This window comes from Quercus suber, unplaced genomic scaffold (genome assembly GCF_002906115.3).
Source record: "Quercus suber isolate HL8 unplaced genomic scaffold, Cork oak 2.0 scaffold_1133, whole genome shotgun sequence".
Lineage (NCBI taxonomy): Eukaryota > Viridiplantae > Streptophyta > Magnoliopsida > Fagales > Fagaceae > Quercus > Quercus suber.
The window spans coordinates 45,905-65,457 of NW_027070536.1; the positions used below are offsets into that span (position 1 = coordinate 45,905).

General features: G+C 33.3%; 1 protein-coding gene and 1 non-coding gene across 2 annotated transcripts in view; both read right to left on the bottom strand.

Annotated features, from left to right (window-relative positions):
* Window positions 1-1,136: 1,136 nt before the first annotated feature.
* Window positions 1,137-19,553, bottom strand: part of LOC112014005 (WAT1-related protein At2g39510) — a 19,525-nt gene continuing 1,108 nt past the window's right edge. The window contains 10 exon segments of the mRNA XM_024046382.2: window positions 1,137-1,328; window positions 1,642-1,919; window positions 10,054-10,144; window positions 10,147-10,231; window positions 10,623-10,774; window positions 10,906-11,067; window positions 11,595-11,832; window positions 11,926-12,042; window positions 12,335-12,397; window positions 12,512-12,720. Of these exon segments, the coding sequence (XP_023902150.2) occupies window positions 1,137-1,328; window positions 1,642-1,919; window positions 10,054-10,144; window positions 10,147-10,231; window positions 10,623-10,774; window positions 10,906-11,067; window positions 11,595-11,832; window positions 11,926-12,042; window positions 12,335-12,397; window positions 12,512-12,720 (1,587 nt within the window).
* Window positions 6,534-6,605, bottom strand: TRNAH-GUG (transfer RNA histidin (anticodon GUG)). The gene has a single exon. It is a non-coding gene; the product is annotated as a tRNA-His (tRNA).

The following is a 19,553-nucleotide window of genomic DNA, read 5'->3' on the forward strand; positions in this document are numbered from 1 at the left end:
AGTACAAAGGTACAAGGCAAAACATGTTTTGAGACAAAACTCAACAATGTCGATCATACTTTCTTGAATTTTCTATTTTTTATGTGTTTTTGGATTTTTGACACAAAAACAAAACCAAAAAAAATTGATAAAAAACAACAATGTAAAAACATTTAAAAAGAAACAAATAAACAAACAAACAATTTTCAACTCAAACTAGCAAAAAGCACACAACCAAGCATAGTCACAAAGCATAGGAAGTATTAATGCATGGACATGTTGTAATGTTTATGCATGAGTACCCATCTTCACCCACACGTCACGTGTGTTTGGGATGATATCCCTATAGGATTGGGTACGAGAGTTAGGACTTTCAAACCTTCTAGTGAAGCTTTCCAAGCAAGTGGTGAATGCGCCGATCATCTTCATCACGTCCATCACACCGGGATCACTATTTCGACCTCTTGATGACTCAACAGCCCAAGTCCTCTTGTCATTTCTTGGTCCTCTTGACCTTTGATCAGCTGCATTCTTCAATACTCTAAACTTATGGCAATTTGGTTTAGTGTGTCCTTAAAGTCCACAATAATGGCAAAAATGGTTCATTCTCGGACCTCTTTGTGATCTTGGAAGAGGTTTCCTTCTAACTTCAAGTTTGATCACTAATTGGTTACAGGGCTTATTCAACACCCGTTGGTTAGCCAGATTCTTCTTCTTTTCATCCTTTACTTTCTTAGGTGTAGAGGCAGCCACTACAGGTTCTTTGGCTTGCACAAACTTCACTTACTTGGTGATTTTGATAGCTGAACTACTTTCTTCGTTATATCCCAACCTGGATTTGTTTGAGAATTGTTTTTGAGAGGAAATCACATCATTTAATTTCTTGGTGGAGACCCTCTCTACCTTGGCATTTTCTTGAACTACCTCAAGCTCAAGGAATTTAATTTTTAGATAAGCTTCTGACAACTCTCCATTCAGCTTCTCTATCTCATATTTGGCCTTCTTATGTCGCACTAGGAGACTTCTATAGTCCTCCTCTGCCTTCTTCATCTTTTTCACGGTTGCCTTGGCCACAAGTGCATATTCTCCTAATTTCTTAAAAGTGAATTGAAGTTTTCTTGAAGACCCTTCGTATACTCATCTTCTTCAACATCTGATTATTCTACAATTCCCATTGATTCCTCATCACTATGCTCCCCAAGCTCTTGTACCAGAAAATTCAAGTCCTTCGAAGACTCAACATGAGCAATAGTCATAAAAGCTGAGTAATTCCCTTCTCCGTCACAGCTTTCCTCAGAATCTGAATTAGAGGAATCAAAATCACTAAGGGTAGTGGCATACACCTTGCCCTTCAATTTCAAATAATTGGGACACTCTTTCTGGAAATGTCCGTGTCAGTTGCACTCGAAGCAAGTGATTCCTTGTGTAGATTGGGATTCCTTTCCATCTTTCCTTTTGAATTCCTTTTTCTCCTTCCAGGAACTTTGGAATTTCCCTTTATCACCAAATTTTCTATTGTTCTTGAATTTCAAGAACTTTCGAAAATTCTTCACCAAATATGCCACATCTTTATCGACAACACCCTCATCCGATGAGTTGTGAGTTTCAACCATTTCATTAACCATCTTAAGAGCAAGAGATTTGCTCTTCAATTGCTATCACCTTGGCACAGAAGCTCTCCAGCAACGAATGAAGGATTTTCCTCACAACTTTTGAGTCCTCTGTTTTCTCCCCCAAGTTGACCTTGTCGATAACCACTTCATTCAGCTTGCTATATAAAGAGTCAAAAGACTCGTCCTCACTCATTTTCAGCTCCTCGAATCGAGTGGTCAGCATCCAAAATTTGGTATCTTTCACTTTCTTTGTTCCTTCATACGTGGTCTCCAATATTTGCCATGCCTTCTTGGCAATAGAAATGTGAGATATCCTGTGGAACTCATCTAGAGACACACTACAAAAAATATCATTAAGTGCTTTGCTATTTGCATTAGACGCCGTGAGGGTTGCCTTATCACACGTGGATTTGGCAGCCTCCGGCCTAGACCATCCAATATCTACAGCTTCTTAGACGGTTTCATCCATTGAACACAAAAATGCCCTCATCCCGACTTTCTAAAAGGCATAGTTGCTACCATCAAAATATGGTAGTGCATTTAAAGATTGAGATCGGTCCATCTCAATACAAGGTCAAGGATCGTACTAAGGTGTTTAAACCACAAAAAGTGCATTCGCTTTGATACCAATTAAATGTTCAAATAGCGTGTAAAACACTATAAATGTTTAGACCCCCAATTACAAAATTATCAATTCAAGCTTAATGTCAAACAATATATGTGCGGAAAATGAACACAAGCTAATAACAAAATTGATAGATAAACTAAACCAATTAAAATCACATCCACAGTAGAAATTAAAAGGCAAAGATTAAGGAAAGAGAGATGCAAACACAAGGACAACACAACGATGTGTTATCGAAGAGAAAACCGAAACTCTCGGCTTAAAATCTCTCCGCCATCCTCCAAGCGGTCAATAATCCACTAAAGAATGAAGTTGAGATACATGAACAACAGAAAACCCTCAAAGCCTAATCTACCCAGTGTACCTAAGCCCTCCAAGCTTCTTGCTCCAACGAGGTTGCTCCAAACCTTCGTTTTCTTCAGCTTACTGGATTCCACTATAACCCATAGCATCAACCAATAACCATTGGTTCCTTCCTAATTGCTTCTCAAAGCACTAAATAACCTTCTCACAGATGTGGGTATGGTGAGAAAAGGATTTAGGTAAGAATCTCTCAAGGATGTAATAATGGAGATGGTGAGAGTAGAGGAATTTGAAGAGTTTTTATAAAAAGATTGTGGATGAGTCAATCTTATTTTTCTTTAGGGTTTCTCTCTAAAAATTCTCTCTGGAAACTTTCTATATTTCGTGGGTATAAGAGTTATTTATACTAGGGCGAGAAATGAATGTGAAGAGTCAGTTTTTTCAAAATAGAGTTGGTTGGCGACTTGGTCTCGTGACTTGACTGAGTCGCGAGTTCAAGTTGCGAGCTAACTGAATGGCCAGTTTGGACTTTTTGTCCTGTAGTGCAACAGCTGACATGACGGTTCAGCTTCTCTGCATGCTTTGCTCATGTGCATCATCTAGCGGCTTGCCAGTCGCGAGCCACCCACAAGATCCAGTCATGAGTCCCTGCTTCATTGCATATTTTTAAGCATTTCTTCACACTTTCTCACACACTACTCTTACATGATTCCCACCTAAATACAGAGTTTTTAATAGCTGAATCACAAGCAAATTGACACGGAATAAAGCCAATAAAATGGTTGATTAAATTCAACCTTACATGATCCAACTGAGCAAAAAAAAAAAAAAAAAGAGTAAAATGCACTGTAATTTTTTTAAAAAAATTCATTTTCTCATGGTTAAATGTAATCACCTAATTAGAAAAACACTAGCCACATTTGAGTAATATCCCAAAATGACTAGTTTAGTCACAATTGAGGTTCTTTGTAATTATTAATAAAATCTTGATTCAAGGAAAAAATTGGCAAATGCCATTTTTGAGCAAAAATTGTAGCATTTTGCCCACTTTCCCAAACTAATTAGGGAAATGCCCTTCTTTTGTAATTTGATTTGAGATAAATCGAGTTTAAAAACAAAAAAAATAAAAATTTGAAGCCCTATAGTAGCGTTTTATGGAGCCTATAGTGATGTTTTAAGGACCTATAGTGGCGTTTTGTAACTCGATTTTCATAAACTCGAGTTATAGATAATTATTATTATTATTATTATTTTTTACCTATAACTAAAGTTCATAGAAGTCGAGTTACAAAACGCCACTATAGGTCCTTAAAATGTCACTATAAGCTTCTTAAAAACGCCACTATATGGCCTAACTCGATTGATCTCAAATCGAGTTTTAAAAGATAGGCATTTCCCTAATTAGTTTGGGAAAGGAGGGAAAAACGCTACATAATTTGCGCGAAAAGGGAATTTGCCCATTTTCCCCCTTGATCAACCTAGTATATGCCCAACGTCGGACTTATCACATACCCACACAATATACATTATATCAATATCCAATTAATCTAGGACATCACAATCATTGCAATACTATAAATTGGATTGTTTAAGTGTGTGTTGAGTCCTATATTGAGTATTTATTAGGTTGATCCTAGGTTTATAAGAGATTGCAATTAGCTATAATTGCAACTAAACTAGTCATTTTGGGTATAATATAGATATAGCTACCACTTTTCCTTGATAATTAAGGGAATGAAATGTTTTATGAATTCTAACTAAAGTTCTTGTAATACTTTTTCTTTTTTTTTCTCTTAAATGCATTACTTTTTTTCCCCTAAAGAAATGGCCTAATAATAATAATAATAATAATAATAATAATGTTATTTTTAAATTATTTCTTTCTATTCAAATCCCAAACTTGAATATATTTACGTTCAATTCATTTCCTTTCAAACCCTTGAACAAGAAAGGGATAAAATTTAAGTCTTTTATGTATATTTACATTTTTTTTTCTACTTTACCCATAACACTTCATTCTTTATAAGCTTCCAAGGTAAAGTCTTGAGACTCCACTATAAACCAGCTATCTTTTTCCTACAGAATGTTAAGCACTATTAAGGAGAGGGGGGACTCGGTGCACTAAGAAAACGTGTCCACAGGCAATGTGGGGGATTGGTTGAGTTTGCCTAAACGCAACTGAGGATGAATCAGATTGAGTTTAAATAATTTAAGGATGGAAATTTTTTATTAGTGTTTTATTTTTCAAACTTTACCAATAAGAGTTGGAGTCAAGATAGTCTAAGATATATAGAAGCTTCATTCCTGACCTCATATGTAGAGTTTGCCGATTATATTAGCGGCTCTAATTAAAGCAACAGAAGGAAGAGAGGCCACGCAGATGCCGTCTCTCTCCTGCCTTTCTTTAGTTAATGGTGATAATAATTTGGCTTAACTGTCTTTGTTGAATGACAATGCAATCCATCTCATACTTAAAAGCAGTGTCTTCATGCAAGGTATGTTCGCATTTGTTCAGGTGTTTTATTATTATTATCATTACTTATTTAAGATATAGGTAGATAGTAGAGAAGGGAAAGACAGTTTGGTTTACCTAATTTTCATCCCTCATCACTCAAAACCTATGGTTCCTATTACCTATTAGTTTGTTTGGTTTGATTTTTGTGCTCAATTCTCATAACTCATCACTCAAAATTGTGAGGATGAGTGAGTTTTGAGAACAAAATTTGGGAATTTTCAGTTTGATGGAAATTGAGTTAAGTGGCTAACTTGTAATAAGATACAAACTTGTGGGACTCATGCTTAAGTGTTGTCACACTTAAGTCAGAGATCACTTAGGGCCTACCAATTGAAGTGAAAATAAAAAGGATAGAAAATAAATGAAATAAAATAAGAGAGAAAATGGTTTTTGGAGTTGTTTGGTAAAGGTGGAAAATATGAAGGATTTTGGTGGAATCTGTGCATTTGCTCTCCAACACCATTGAAAATCTCTCCAAATTGGAGTGATTTTAGAAGAGAAAATAGGGAGGAAACAGGTAGATGAGAAAATACCAAATGTGCCCTTCTCTCTACTATGTACATGATTTTAGTATTCTTTAAAAAAAAAAAAAAAAACTAAATGATGGTTGGCTCCTCTATAATTGTCATATATATGAATAATATATTATAATGTAATAATAATAAAAATTATTATATATATTATTTAACAAGAATATAAAAGTAAATTTATATAAATTATATTTTTTATTCTCACAAAAAAAAAAATCGTCCTTTCACTTTTTTATCCCTCTAACCAAACACACATTAGGAAAAACTAAGGTTATGTTTGGTAACAGATTTTGTTTTCTATTTTCAAAAACTTGTTTTTAGGGTTATAAAGAAAAAACAATTTTCTTGTATTTTTGAAATCAAAAACATGTTTTGTTAGTTGAAATTAAAAAAAAAGTTTTTTGAAGAAAAAAATATATAAAATACTAAAATATGTTGTTATGAGGATTTGAACTCAAGTGCTAACTCATTAAATGAGATAGATTCATTAAATTAAATGCATATTTTCATTGAATTTTGAAAATTAGAAACTGAAAATAATCTTTTGCATGTTTTTAGTTTCCTTCACAAATTGAGTTTCGAAAATAATTTTTATTTTTTGTCCTTTTTAAATTCTCAAATAAGTTTTTTAGTCTTAAAAATAGAAAATTATTTTTGGAAACAGAAAATAAAAAGAAAAAACAGTTACCAAATATAACCTAAAATTTTTTTATCCTCTCACTTTTTCATGAACTCTTTAATGGAAGTTGGAACTATGAAATATAAATTTAAAATTATTAAGAAATATCCATGGCTGACTAAGAAAGAGAGAGATGGTAGAGGCCCTGGGGGTGTTACCTTACCTTTGTCTCCTGTGAAGATGGGACCAGACTATGATGTCCTGATTGAATTTGAGGACATGGGCCCCGAAATATAAAAACGGGTCAGGGAACGAAGGGAGGTAAAATTAGCAATATAAAAAGGTATAGTGTGGCTGCTGGGATTCGAGCCCAGGTCTCCACGGCCACAACGTGGAATTCTTACCACTAAACTACAGCCACTTTGTTGTCTTGTAGGTAGGGAGAGAGATTAACGAAGGACCGAATGAGATTGAAATGAGGAGAACTAAGGTCTGGGTTTATTTAGGAAGAGTCGCAAAAAAGTAAATAACAAATTTGAATAATATATTTTTAAAATATATATTAAATATAGGAGGGGCGGGTTGGGTTAAATGGGTTTGTGAATCTTATAACCCGAACCCAACCCGACCCACTACAAAAAAAAAAATATTACAATCCAATCTAACACACTAACCCCTAAAAACTGACCCGACCTAGTGGGTTCAATAAGCCAAATCGGTTTTATCGGATTAGTGCACATCCCTGGTCTTAAGTCACTTCACATTGTGTTTGGTATCAAAACTTCTAAGAAAAAGCAACTTTTAAATCAAATTCGTGGAACCCACTGCTACAAGACAACAAAGTGGCTGTAGTTNTTATGATTTTTTTTGTTGTGTATTGCTCTCTGTTTTTTTTTTTTTTTTTTTTTTTGAAAGTGCAATATTAATAATATTTTTCACAACAAATGCTAGGTATTAAGTTGCTTCTTGTTTTTTATTTGAACGCACCACTATAATTAATTTTGTGCCATCAATAACAGGCTATAACAACCTACTACTTATGATTTATTATAAAAGTGTTGTAAAAAATGTTGTGGACGTAGCATTTTCTTTCTTTTTTGTTTGTTTTTCATTTGATAAAAAAAATATATTTTATTTATTAGTTGTAAATAACCATATTAGTTAAAATTTGGGAGCTTTTTTTTTTTTTTTTTTTTGCTTAGAGCCTTAAGCGACTGCATCAATTGCATCTAACATTCAGCCAACATTGTTAATATAATCGGCAAACTCTACATTTTAGGTCAGGAATGAAGCTTCTAGGTATCTTAGAACATCTTGACTCAAACGCTTATTTGTAGCAAATTCTTATTAGCAAAGTTTAAAATTAAAAGGACAAATTAAAAATTTTCCATCCTTAATAAACCCAATCTAATTCATCCTCACTTACGTTTAGACAAACCCAATCAATCCCCCATATTGTTATGTTGCTTTTGTAGGCAATTGCGCTGATATCATACCCAGTGAAGCTTTCCCTAATAGTTTCGATATGTTTGATGGGCACACTGAAAATAACCATTTTTTTATGAGGAAAAGTACTATATTGGCCCTTGTAATTGAATGGGACAACCCTATGGTCTGGTCAATACACTTCTATATTAAGCTCTTCATTATTCACAATATATATATATATATATATATATTTTTTTTTTGAGTTAGCAAACTTTTACTAGTTCTCATCTAGGTCCACTATTAATATCACTCTTTTACTTACCATTATCAATCTGCTATGTCAACAAATGTGAAAAGTTTTATCAAATTTTTTCTATCTATAAACTTTCTAAAATAAGAAAAAATGTTAATGTTAATTAGTAGTAGTTTTTGCCTTAGGCCCCCTAATGCATCAAGCCTCCACTGTATATTAATGGCTCTAATTAAAGCAATAGAGGGAGGAGAGGCCATGCCATCTCTCTCCTGCCTGTTTTTAATTAAAGGTGAAAATAGTTTTGTTTAAATGTCTTTATCGAATGACAATGCATTAATCCATCTCATAGCTAAAGCAATGTCTTCATGGTGCGTTCGCACTTGTGCGTTATTTTTTATTAGTTTATTTAAGATAGGTAGAAGAGGGAGAGGAGGAGGGGTGAGGGGGAGTTCAAACTAAAACATGGAATACAATATCACTGGGCTATCATTTGAATCATTTGTTGTGTTAGATCAAAAGGCATAGTTTTCTTTTTTTTTTTTTTCTTTTTTTTTTTCTTTTTTTTTTATTAAAATCAAAAGGCATAGTTAATATGAATTGCACCTCAATTTTACATCTAATGCTAAAAATTAATTTAGATGCAACCAATATTATAAGAATACTTAATAGATCGCATGCCAATATTAAAGGGAGTTCATAAAACTGATCTTAATTCTCTTTCACCAAAAGAGAACACCTAACTTTCTATGGTGTTTTTTTTTTAATTTTTATTTTAATTTTTATTTTTATCAAGTTTAGGTTATTCCAAATACGCACAAGTCCAATTGATTTTTGTGTGTTTGCGTGTGTCGGCACCTTGTGAGCTTTCATATAATAGTCAAATTCCTAATCATTCAAAAATAAACTTTTGTAATAGTCAAATTCCTAAAATAGTTACATATAATTGAAAAGCAAATTAAAAAAAAAAAAAAATCCTTTAGAAAACCATTTTTAGCAATTATTGGGTATAGGTTGACCTGTTTTTGTTCATAGGTCCGAAAATCTCTATCTATATACGCCTAAAGTTAACTCGTTTAAGATGTTATTTGGATGGGAAAGAGTTAAATTTTATTTTGTCCATGGATCTTATTCTGCAATAAGGAGTATATAGTCATTGCCATGTTTCAAAAAAGATTATCAGCCCATGACTTGGTTTTGGTCTAAAGTAGAAAAAGGTATTTTTCTTTGTGAAGACATGAAGGCTCTTGTTGAACGTGGAGGTGGACCTAAACAACCATGTAATAAGAATAGTTTAACTATGGCTCACATTAGCAAGGGATAAAGCCCATTTTTGGAAATTGAGAATATAGTTGGAAAAGAAGGAAGCCTTGATACTCAGTTGTTCAAGAATTGTGGAATAGTAGCTTTGAGTTTCTCGACCTTTTGACTTAGGATTAATTGGTTTTTTTTTTTTTTTTTTTTTTGGGGGGGGGGGGGGGGGGGGGTGGGAGGGGGAAGAAATCTCATCGGAAAGTGTCATTGACGTGGTGGAAGTCATCAATTCGAGCTTGATTATCCCTAAACTAATGTAAATTTTTCTATTTGACTTACTCTCCAACCATGATCAAATGAGAATGGATAAGCGGCTCATGGGATTCATGTGAGGGGGTAGGGTGGCTATATTTCTAGAAGCGAACTCCTGGAAAATTTGAAGTGCATGGATAAAAGTTGATAATTAGAGGTGAAATATGATATAATGATAAAATAAAATATTAAATAATAAATCAATGTTAACACGACAAATGAGAGAGGGATTGAGAGTTTACGCACATCTTTTAATTTGTTCCTTCATCATCGAGGGGATGCATGCACAAAAGGATGTGTATCATAAACTCTCCATTATAAATAGAATAAGAAATAGAATTTTAAATTTCTTTAAAGTTAGGTAATAGAGTTTTAGCTAAATAAACTATCTTATAATTCCTAAAACTTAATAAGATAAATTAATTTAATAATTAATGTGATTGTAACCACTTGTAGTTAAAAGAATAGAAAATAGCCACTTAATGCAACCACAACTTCTATAACCCAAATTTTATTATACAGCATATGATTTCACATTGATTTGAATCTTTTCCATATAGAAGACATCAATTACAACAACAAGCATATCCACAATTTTCATGCAGCTCCATCTGTAGATTTATACTTGTCAAATTGATGGCCGTAAATTCTTGATTTGAAGTCGTTATCCTCTCATTCATAGTAGCCATATTTTGGGCAGTTGGTACTACTTCTCGCCGCTTGACTTTGATCCTAGTTGATCTTGGCTCTTGCCCCATAAAACCATATATATGCCAGCAACAATGACAATTGCTCCAATAACGCTAAAAATAGTTTAGATGCCTAAGTTAGCTCACAGTCATACAATATTTATAATTCCAAATCTTTTTCCAACAATTTTCTTTAACCAAATGAAGCATATCAGCTACAATAATTAAACATTGTGTTAGTCGATGAATGCCCCAAATGAAACAAAAGATTTTGAATCGACATTCCAAGCACTTTTTTTCCTTTGTGCATAATCATAATGCTAAGGACAACTTATTTTGTAACTATTAACATGCCATATTGTGATTGGAGCAATGTTACTTTTATCTGCATTCTCCATTGATTCCACTCTTATTATACACTAATTATAATAGATCATGTTAATAGAAAATATTGTGCTTCTAGACTTATTAGTGGGCTTAGTAGTATAGAAAAATCAATACGCACCTTCCTAAGTACATTGCCTCGTATAGAAAGAAGGAGCCTATAATTGCGACTAGAACCGTGCTTAGTGGATTAAAAGCAGTCACGAAAACAGGTCCTTTTTCCTTCATTACTTGTCCATGAACGTAAATGGAGAACCCCGAAGCTACTACGCCCTGTGTAAAACTTCACTTGTGAGAATAGATGCAAGTCTTAGACATAGCTAGCCTCACAATATTTTTGTAAGAAGCACTATGAATAGAAAAGGATATCAAAAGAAAATATAACTGAATGTAGAGTTTCTCACAGCATATACAGCAGCTAAGAGCTTAATATCTAAGTGTATTGACCAGGCCGTGAGGTTCCCCCGTTCCATTGCAAGGGCCAGTATGGTACCTTCCAGTGTGCTCATCAAACATATCAAAACTGTTAAGGAAAGCTCTGTGGGGTATGATTTCAACGTAATTGCCTGCAAATCAACAATTATATCTCAGCACTAATTTAGTCTAACAAACACATTTTTGGAATGCTAAGAGTCTTGTTGTAGTTCAATTAGTGCTTTTTAGTGTTTGTAACATACAATACATCCAATATCAAATCCTCTATTTTTACATACAACCTTTTAAAATAATATAAACAACCCAATATATTAATAAAAATCATTAAAAAAAAAAAAGAGTTACTACAATGAACTCTTCTAAATAAGAGTTCACAGTAGCTGAATGTTAAAAAAAAAATTAGATATACCACGCTTTTGATGTAGAATGATTTTTGTGGTTTGAACTTTGAGGTGCTAAAATAAAGTTATAACAATGATTGAATTTACGTGTTGGAATATCTGTTTGGAACACGCATAATTTATTCAATTAATACACTGCATGAGTGTATGTGGTTTAAATAAATTTTCCAATGACCACTAACCTGATCCACTTTTTCGTGAGTGTGCTCATTTTAAACTGAAATTGCAAATAAAAGTAATGCCGATTAGACTCTTACCTGAAGATTAGTGAAAGCAGACCAGCAAGCAGAACCTGCTAGTATCATGAGAGAACCCTTGATGACATCTTGCTTATTTGCTGCACCAGTAGATTCTTGAAGGTCATTTACATTTGTCCATGGCAGACTCAACATAGGTCCTTTAACCAAAGTCATGAGCAAGGCCCCCCCAACCGTGACTATGGTCCCCAATACCTTTGCCTGGCCACGCCATCTCCAAATATTTACTTTCTCAAGACTACAAAAGGCATTCACAAATTTTTGAAGCACCGCATATATACTATATCATGTATGCACATGCAAAAACGTGAATGGCACTATAGAGAATTACCCTAAAATCCAAGCCATTGAAAATGCAAACGCAGGAAGAATATTGTCTATGGCTCTTGCGTAAGTTGCTGTAGTATACTTCATCCCAGTGTAGAACAAGTTCTGGCATATTACAGGCCTGAGTAAGAGAAAACGAAAGCTTAAGTGTGATCCAACTGAGCAAAAAAAAAAAAAAAAAAACGTAATGTTTGAAGCTTAAGACCAAGAGATGAATTATTGCCCGTGACGATCCAGATTTTTACCCCAACAAGGCGAGGAACACAATCTTGGCAAAGACAGAGAAGGTCAACTTTAGCCGTTTCTTCCTGTTAAGAGTATTAAATTNAAAAAAAAAAAAAAAAAAAAAAACGTAATGTTTGAAGCTTAAGACCAAGAGATGAATTATTGCCCGTGACGATCCAGATTTTTACCCCAACAAGGCGAGGAACACAATCTTGGCAAAGACAGAGAAGGTCAACTTTAGCCGTTTCTTCCTGTTAAGAGTATTAAATTAGAGTGATTAGCTTTTTCATCTCGCTCAACATGTAACACTGAAGAAAAGAGTTAAAACACATGTAAACAACAATAAGAAGGTAGGAGATGGAGACCTGTCCAAGACAAAAGCGAAAGGAGCAATGACAACAGTGGCAATGGCATACCGGTAGACTATGAACACAAATTGACTCATCCCCTTATTTAGAGCAAACTTACCTATTATGGACAGCCCTGCATAGCCAAATTGCACTGAAATTACTCCCAAAAATGGTTTCACCTTTTTATACAACTGATGAATCTTGGACTCCATAGATACGTTAAGCTAAATTTCTCTTATTTCTCTCTAATGTGAGGTTCGAGCAAAATGAAGCATGGAGTTCAATTTATATACTTAATGTAGTCCATAGACATGTTAAGCTACATTCCTCTTATTTCTCTCTAATGTGAGGTTTGAGCAAAATGAAGCATGGAGTTCAATTTATACACTCAATGTTGAAGGCTTCTTATAGTTGTTAAAAAACACTAATCAACCAAGTATATGCTTGATATAGGAGTCATCACAACACACACTTAATCAATTAATATTTGATTAATCTTGAACATCACAAGTTTTGTGATACCACAAATTGGATTGTTTAAGTTTGTATTGAGTCTCACATTGGGTGTACTCATTAGATGGATCTTGGGTTTATATAAGGTATTGTAAGGAGCAGTTATTGCTACTAGACTATTCATTTTTGGAGTATAATGTAGATATGACTACCGCTTTTTCTTGAATCATTACAAATGATACCAAAACCAACCTAGTAACCCATGTGAGCTTAGAAATACTACCCCATAAATGGGACCTGACAAGGATATCATGGATTTAATTAAGTGGAGTTAAAAATCAATCACAACACTTCTACCTTTATAATTGTTTGGGAGAAGAGAATATGGTGAATAGAAGGTAAGAAAAAGAACTTTTAATGAATATTATTTTTCTCTGGTCTAATGGGAGAGAAAAAAAAAAATATAACTTCTTTTCCCTTTCTTGCTATCGTAAGTCCATTTTTTAATCTCTCCAAAATAAGGAAGAATAATTAAAATGAAATGGAAAATGTTTTATGAATTCTTTGTGAAGTTCTTATAATACTTTTTTTATACCTTTTTTTTTCTCTTAAATGCACTTTCATTATTCCTTAAAACTTCCAAGGTAAGGAGTCTTGAGATTCCACTAAAAACCAGCTTTTTCCTAAAGAATGTTAAGCACTATCATATTAGCAAAAACAAAAGAAAAAAATGCTATGCACCATCGTAGCTGACTAAGGGACTCAGTGCACTAAGAAAAAGTGTCCACAATGCGGGGTTGGCTGGGTTTGTTTAAACGTAACTATGAATGAATCAGATTGAATTTAATTGTGGATGGAAATTTTTTATTTGTCCTTATAATTTTTATACTTTTCCAATAAGAGTTTGATCGAGTCAAGATATTTCTGAGATATAAGAAGCTTCATTCCTGACCTCATATGTAGAGTTTGCCGATTATATTAGTGCCTAATTAAAGCAACAGGGGAAGATAGGCCATGCTGATTCCATCTCTCTCCTGCTTTTTTTAGTTAATGGTGAACACTGTCGTTGTTGAATGACACTGCAATCCATCTCATACTTAAAGCAGTGTCTTCTTGGTATGTTCGCAATTGTTGCGTTGTGTTATTATTATTTACTTAAGATAGGTAATAATAGAGGGAAAAGTCATTCATGGTTCAAATACTTTACTACTAACAACATGAAATATCACAGCACTGGGCTATAATTTGAACCCATTTGTTGTGTTATTTCAAAAGGCACAATTATAACCACGATAGTGATTCTCTCTCTCTCTCTCTCTCTCTCTCTCTCTCTCTCTCTCTTCTCTCTCTCTCTCTCATATATATATATATATATATGTTGTAGTCTCAACCTATTCATGCGTCTTTTATTTTTTCCAAATTTCCATTTGTGTAATATGCTTTCCTTCCCCCACCCCACAACTTTCTAATTCTGGTTTTATAACAAGAGTGAAAATTAAATTAAACAAAAACTGGAAAACATTATGAACACTAATGGTGGGTTCCAATTTAAAACCAGAATGCCAGCTTTAACATATAAGCGACACCATTTACCACCTGCATCCACCAATTAAGCAATAATCCTTAAAACCCAGATTGAAAAAAAAATGCATGAATTGATAAACACCTATCATAAAGCTAATGATGATAGGAAATCACCTAAAAATGGTACTTTCAAACTATAGCAACAAATCTTAGAATCAAAACCCATTGAAAAATAGAACATAAAATTGAAAATTACCCTTGAAAAGAAAGCACTAACATAGAAGTCAAACTTTTATTACATCAATATTTTTTTCAAATAGGAAAAAAGACAATTAAAGGATAGGAACTTAAGATTCAACACTCAGGGACAGCTCTACTTTTTAATTAGGTGGTCACATGACAATATATATATATATATATATAAGTTGTTGAGCACCCTAGAAAAAAATCTTGACCACCTAAAAGAAAAACCTGAACACCCTAAATAAAAATTTAAGCATATTAAAAATAAAATTTACTCTTTCCAAAATTTTGGTCCATTGAAAATTGAACCAAAAATTTGTGAGAAATGCTATGTTCGTAACATTTTCACAAATAAAGTATAAGTGACAGGTTGTTACTAGTAAACAAAAAGGTAATTTCAGTGGTAGGTTCAAACTAGAACCAACAACAACTTACCATTTAAGATTTGTTATGAAAGTAATGTGAAAATGTTGTAAATATAACACTTCTCAAAAATTACACAAACAAATATAAATGAGCCCAAAAACCAAAAGCCCAAATCAAATGTTTAATTGTTATTTTTTAAATTGTGTTTTCAAAAAGCATATTTTAAAATTGCTATATATTTTAATATATATATATATATATTTATATTAAAAAAATGCANTATATATATATTTATATTTATATTAAAAAATGCATTTTTTTCAAATAGTTAGTTTGTTAGAGCTTGTTTTAGTCTTTAGCAAATTTTTTTGAATTCATATGATACATTTTCTACACATGTATATACACTAAAGTAAAACATGAATACTTTATTGAACATGATTAATATAACGATCGAATGGTTAAGTTGAATATATTGAATAAACTTATCGTTTACCCTTTATTCTTTTGCTCGTACTATGAACAAATTTCTTATAAGGAAATCACTTGTATTACAAGATTCATCTTCTAAGAAAATTCGTATTGATTTAAATAATTTTCTTTCAGATATTAGGCAATGAGAGATTATCTCATCTTTTCATCCTAATGATCATGATGATATAAGAATAGCATATTTACAAAGGGACTATTGTCAACCTCTTGGCCATAATTTTCGTAAAAAAGAAATTAGTGGAGTATTGTATCGATTTAATCCTAATTAGTTTAAAAAATACAAAAATTGGTTGGAAAATATCATAAAAAAGGATGATGTATTTTGTTTATATTATTACTTATTGTGGTAAGATGTTAGTAATTGAATAGAGATAAATAATTTAATAATTGCTTGGTTATGTACATTAAAAAAAATGTACCTGATAACATTGATAATAAAATTCTTATACAACGATTTTTTATTTTATTATTATTTGTTAATTAAAAACTACTTTCGTTCAACTGAAAATAAAAGACAACAAGGTCAAATTACAATGATGAAACAAGAAAGCTTAAGCCTTTTGTTTAATTTAACATTTTTAATGACCACTCTCAAAAAAAATTCCTCTAACCGACACCATCAACACTTATATTTGCTTGAAGTTTGTACCAAGCGAAGTCACCCAAGTCGATTCAAGCACTAAAAAGCAATTTATGTTTGACAATTGGCAATCCTAGTCGGCAATCTGAGCCACCACAGGTCTCGCTCAAGCAGGGCCTAAGGCCCACTCAAGCAGCCCACTAAAAAGAAATAGATTTTTAATTTAAAAATTCTCTTTATTTCTCTTATTTATTTTTCAAGTCAAATTTATTTACACATGTTGCAATCTACATATAATATATATATATATATATATATAAACTATTTACGTTTTCGTATATCTATTTTTTAGGTAACTTTTGTAAACTCAATAAAGATTGTTTAATTTTTTAAAAAAATATTTTTGCAGTAAACATTGCTACTACATTATAAATTTATTTTATTTGTTCATATCGTTTAATAATTTTTGAATAAATTATAAATTTGGTCCATATCTTTTACAACATATCTCAATTTGATCCTTATTAAATTTTTATGATATCTATATACAGTCCGACTGACGGTTGAATCAAGTCGGACTATAAAACCAAAAACCAATCTTTGAAACAATATTGTTATCATGATTACTTAAATAATCTGTGCAGTACGTGATCGTGGGCGGTCGACGACAATGGGTTGGTACTACTTTATCATCACTGTCGAATCTTCATCCATACTCTTACTCTTACCCATAAAACTGTATATAAGTCAAACGCCAACTGCATATATATAAACTATTTACGTTTTCGTATATCTATTTTTTAGTTAACTTTTGTAAACTCAATAAAGATTGTTTAATTTTTTTTAAAAATATTTTTGCAGTAAACATTGCTACTACATTATAAATTTATTTTATTTGTTCATATCGTTTAATAATTTTTGGATAAATTATAAATTGGTCCATATCTTTTACAACATATCTCAATTAGATCCTTATTAAATTTTTATGATATCTATATACAGTCCGACTGACGGTTGAATCAAGTCGGACTATAAAACCAAAAACCAATCTTTGAAACAATATTGTTATCATGATTACTTAAATAATCTGTGCAGTACGTGATCGTGGGCGGTCGACGACAATGGGTTGGTACTACTTTATCATCACTATCGAATCTTCATCCATACTCTTACTCTTACCCATAAAACTGTATATAAGTCAAACGCCAACTGCTCCAATAACTCAAAAAGAGCACAGTTGTGCATGTTCGGCTATCAATCTGTGAGACACGTCCAAAAGACTTTTTGCGCAGCCACACTAGCAAGATCCACTAACTCACCATGCACAAAAAGAAGTGCATCATGTTGTCTGCAACTCAGCATACAATATTAGAAATATATGCATCTGTTGCTCACTGGCGCAGTGTGGTTAGATGCGTGCATCTGTGTATTTTGAGGCAATGCTTATCATGTTTAAGACCTTAGCACCATTATGATTCTAATTATTATAATTTGATATAAATCAAGACAACACAAATTTACGTAAATTTTACTGGGTAGTTATTTAATCAATAAATTTTTTTCATTTGTAATTATGGCATTTCGACTTTGAAAAAAATTCACGGGATATATGACTTTTTCAATTGGTGCAACTACGACTTCTACAACTCACATTTTATTCTATAGGATTTGATTTCATATGGAATGATACTTTTTCATGTAGAAGACACCAGTTACAACAATAATAATATATACCATATCCGCTATTTTGATACAATTCCATCCAAGAATTATGTACTTGTCAAATTGATGGTCATAACTACTTGATTTGAAGTCATTATCCTCTCATTCATAGTAGCCATATTTTGGGCAGTTGGTATAACTTTTTCACCGCCTGTCTTTGATCCAGCTGGTTGATCCTGGCTCTTACCCCATAAAACTAGATATAGGCCAGCAATAATGACATTGCACCAAAAACGCTAAAAATAGTTCAGTTGCCAAGAACATTCGCAGCAGTGGTTGTAAAATTTTAGCTATTTAGCTACACAAAAAATCACTTTATCTATTTTACCTACACACATGCTGCAACAGTGAATCTATTTTAGCTTTCAACACAATAAAATAATATATACATCATAATAAAATAATATAAACACTACAATAAAATAATATATCCTACTACCAAAAAAACAACCACAGCACCAATCACAACCACTATCAGCCACATCCACACCCACAACCACCACCACCACCACCAGCAGTTCAGAGCAGGCAAAAAAAAAAAAAAAAAAACCCAAATCTCCAATTTTTTTCTTCAACCCAGACTAAACAAAATAAAAAATCACGAGAAACCCACCCGATCGACGAGCAAGCACTCCGATCGGTGTCAACAATCACAGTTGATCGGCGGCAACACCCACACCCACCACCACGAAACCCACCCGAGCCACCCACTGATGCCGACGAACCCAGCCATAGCTCACTGATGCCGACGAACCCAGCCACCCACCGACGCCGATCTACCCACACAACCACAACCACCACCACACACATAGCCCACAACAGAGAAAAAAAAAAAAAAAAAAAAAAAAAAAAACCAAGTAAGGCGCGAGATGGGTTGGCGTGGTGGATCGAGGCCGGGGTCTGCGGTGTGGATCAACGGCAAGGTTTGCGGCGTGGATCGACGACGAGGTCTGTGGCGTGGATCAGCGGCATGGAGGTGGGCTGGCAGCGGTGAGATGAAGTTGAGAAAGGTGAGACTGAGAGTTGACAGAGAGAGAGAGAGAGGGGCAATATTTTAATGCGACCAGAATAAAAAATTAAATTTTTTTTAGCTCTAAGCTACAATGCACATCTATCTATAGATGTGCACTGTAGCAAATCATCTAAAAAAAATAACTATAGCTCCACTGCTGGAGTAAGTTTTTTGTGCGTGAGGAGCTAAAATATACCAATATAGCTTTTTAGCACTACTACTGCGAATGCTCTAAGTTAGCCCATAGCCATACAATATTATCATTCCAAATCTTTTTTCCAACAAACTTCTTTAACCAAATGAAGCATAACAACTACAATAATAAAAGCCAACAGGGGCTTGGCTAAGTGGGTAAGGCTCGGACGCTTCATGCAACACACCTAAGTTCGAGTCCCGCTGCCCGCAGGTTTTCATTGGTGGGTAAACTTAGTGATGAGGTGTACTCACAAATATGAGGTGACTCCCACACAATGGTACAGAAGGGCCCCCGAGATCGGGTTACCTCGACCGAGGCCACTGGCTCCTTGCCCAGGGGTGTAATATGACCATAAAAACCCTTTTTTTTTTTGTTTCTCAAAAAAAAAAAAAACTACAATAATAAAATATTGTGTTATTCGATGAATGTCCCAAAAAAAAAAAAAAAAAAAAAAAAAAAAAAAAAAAAA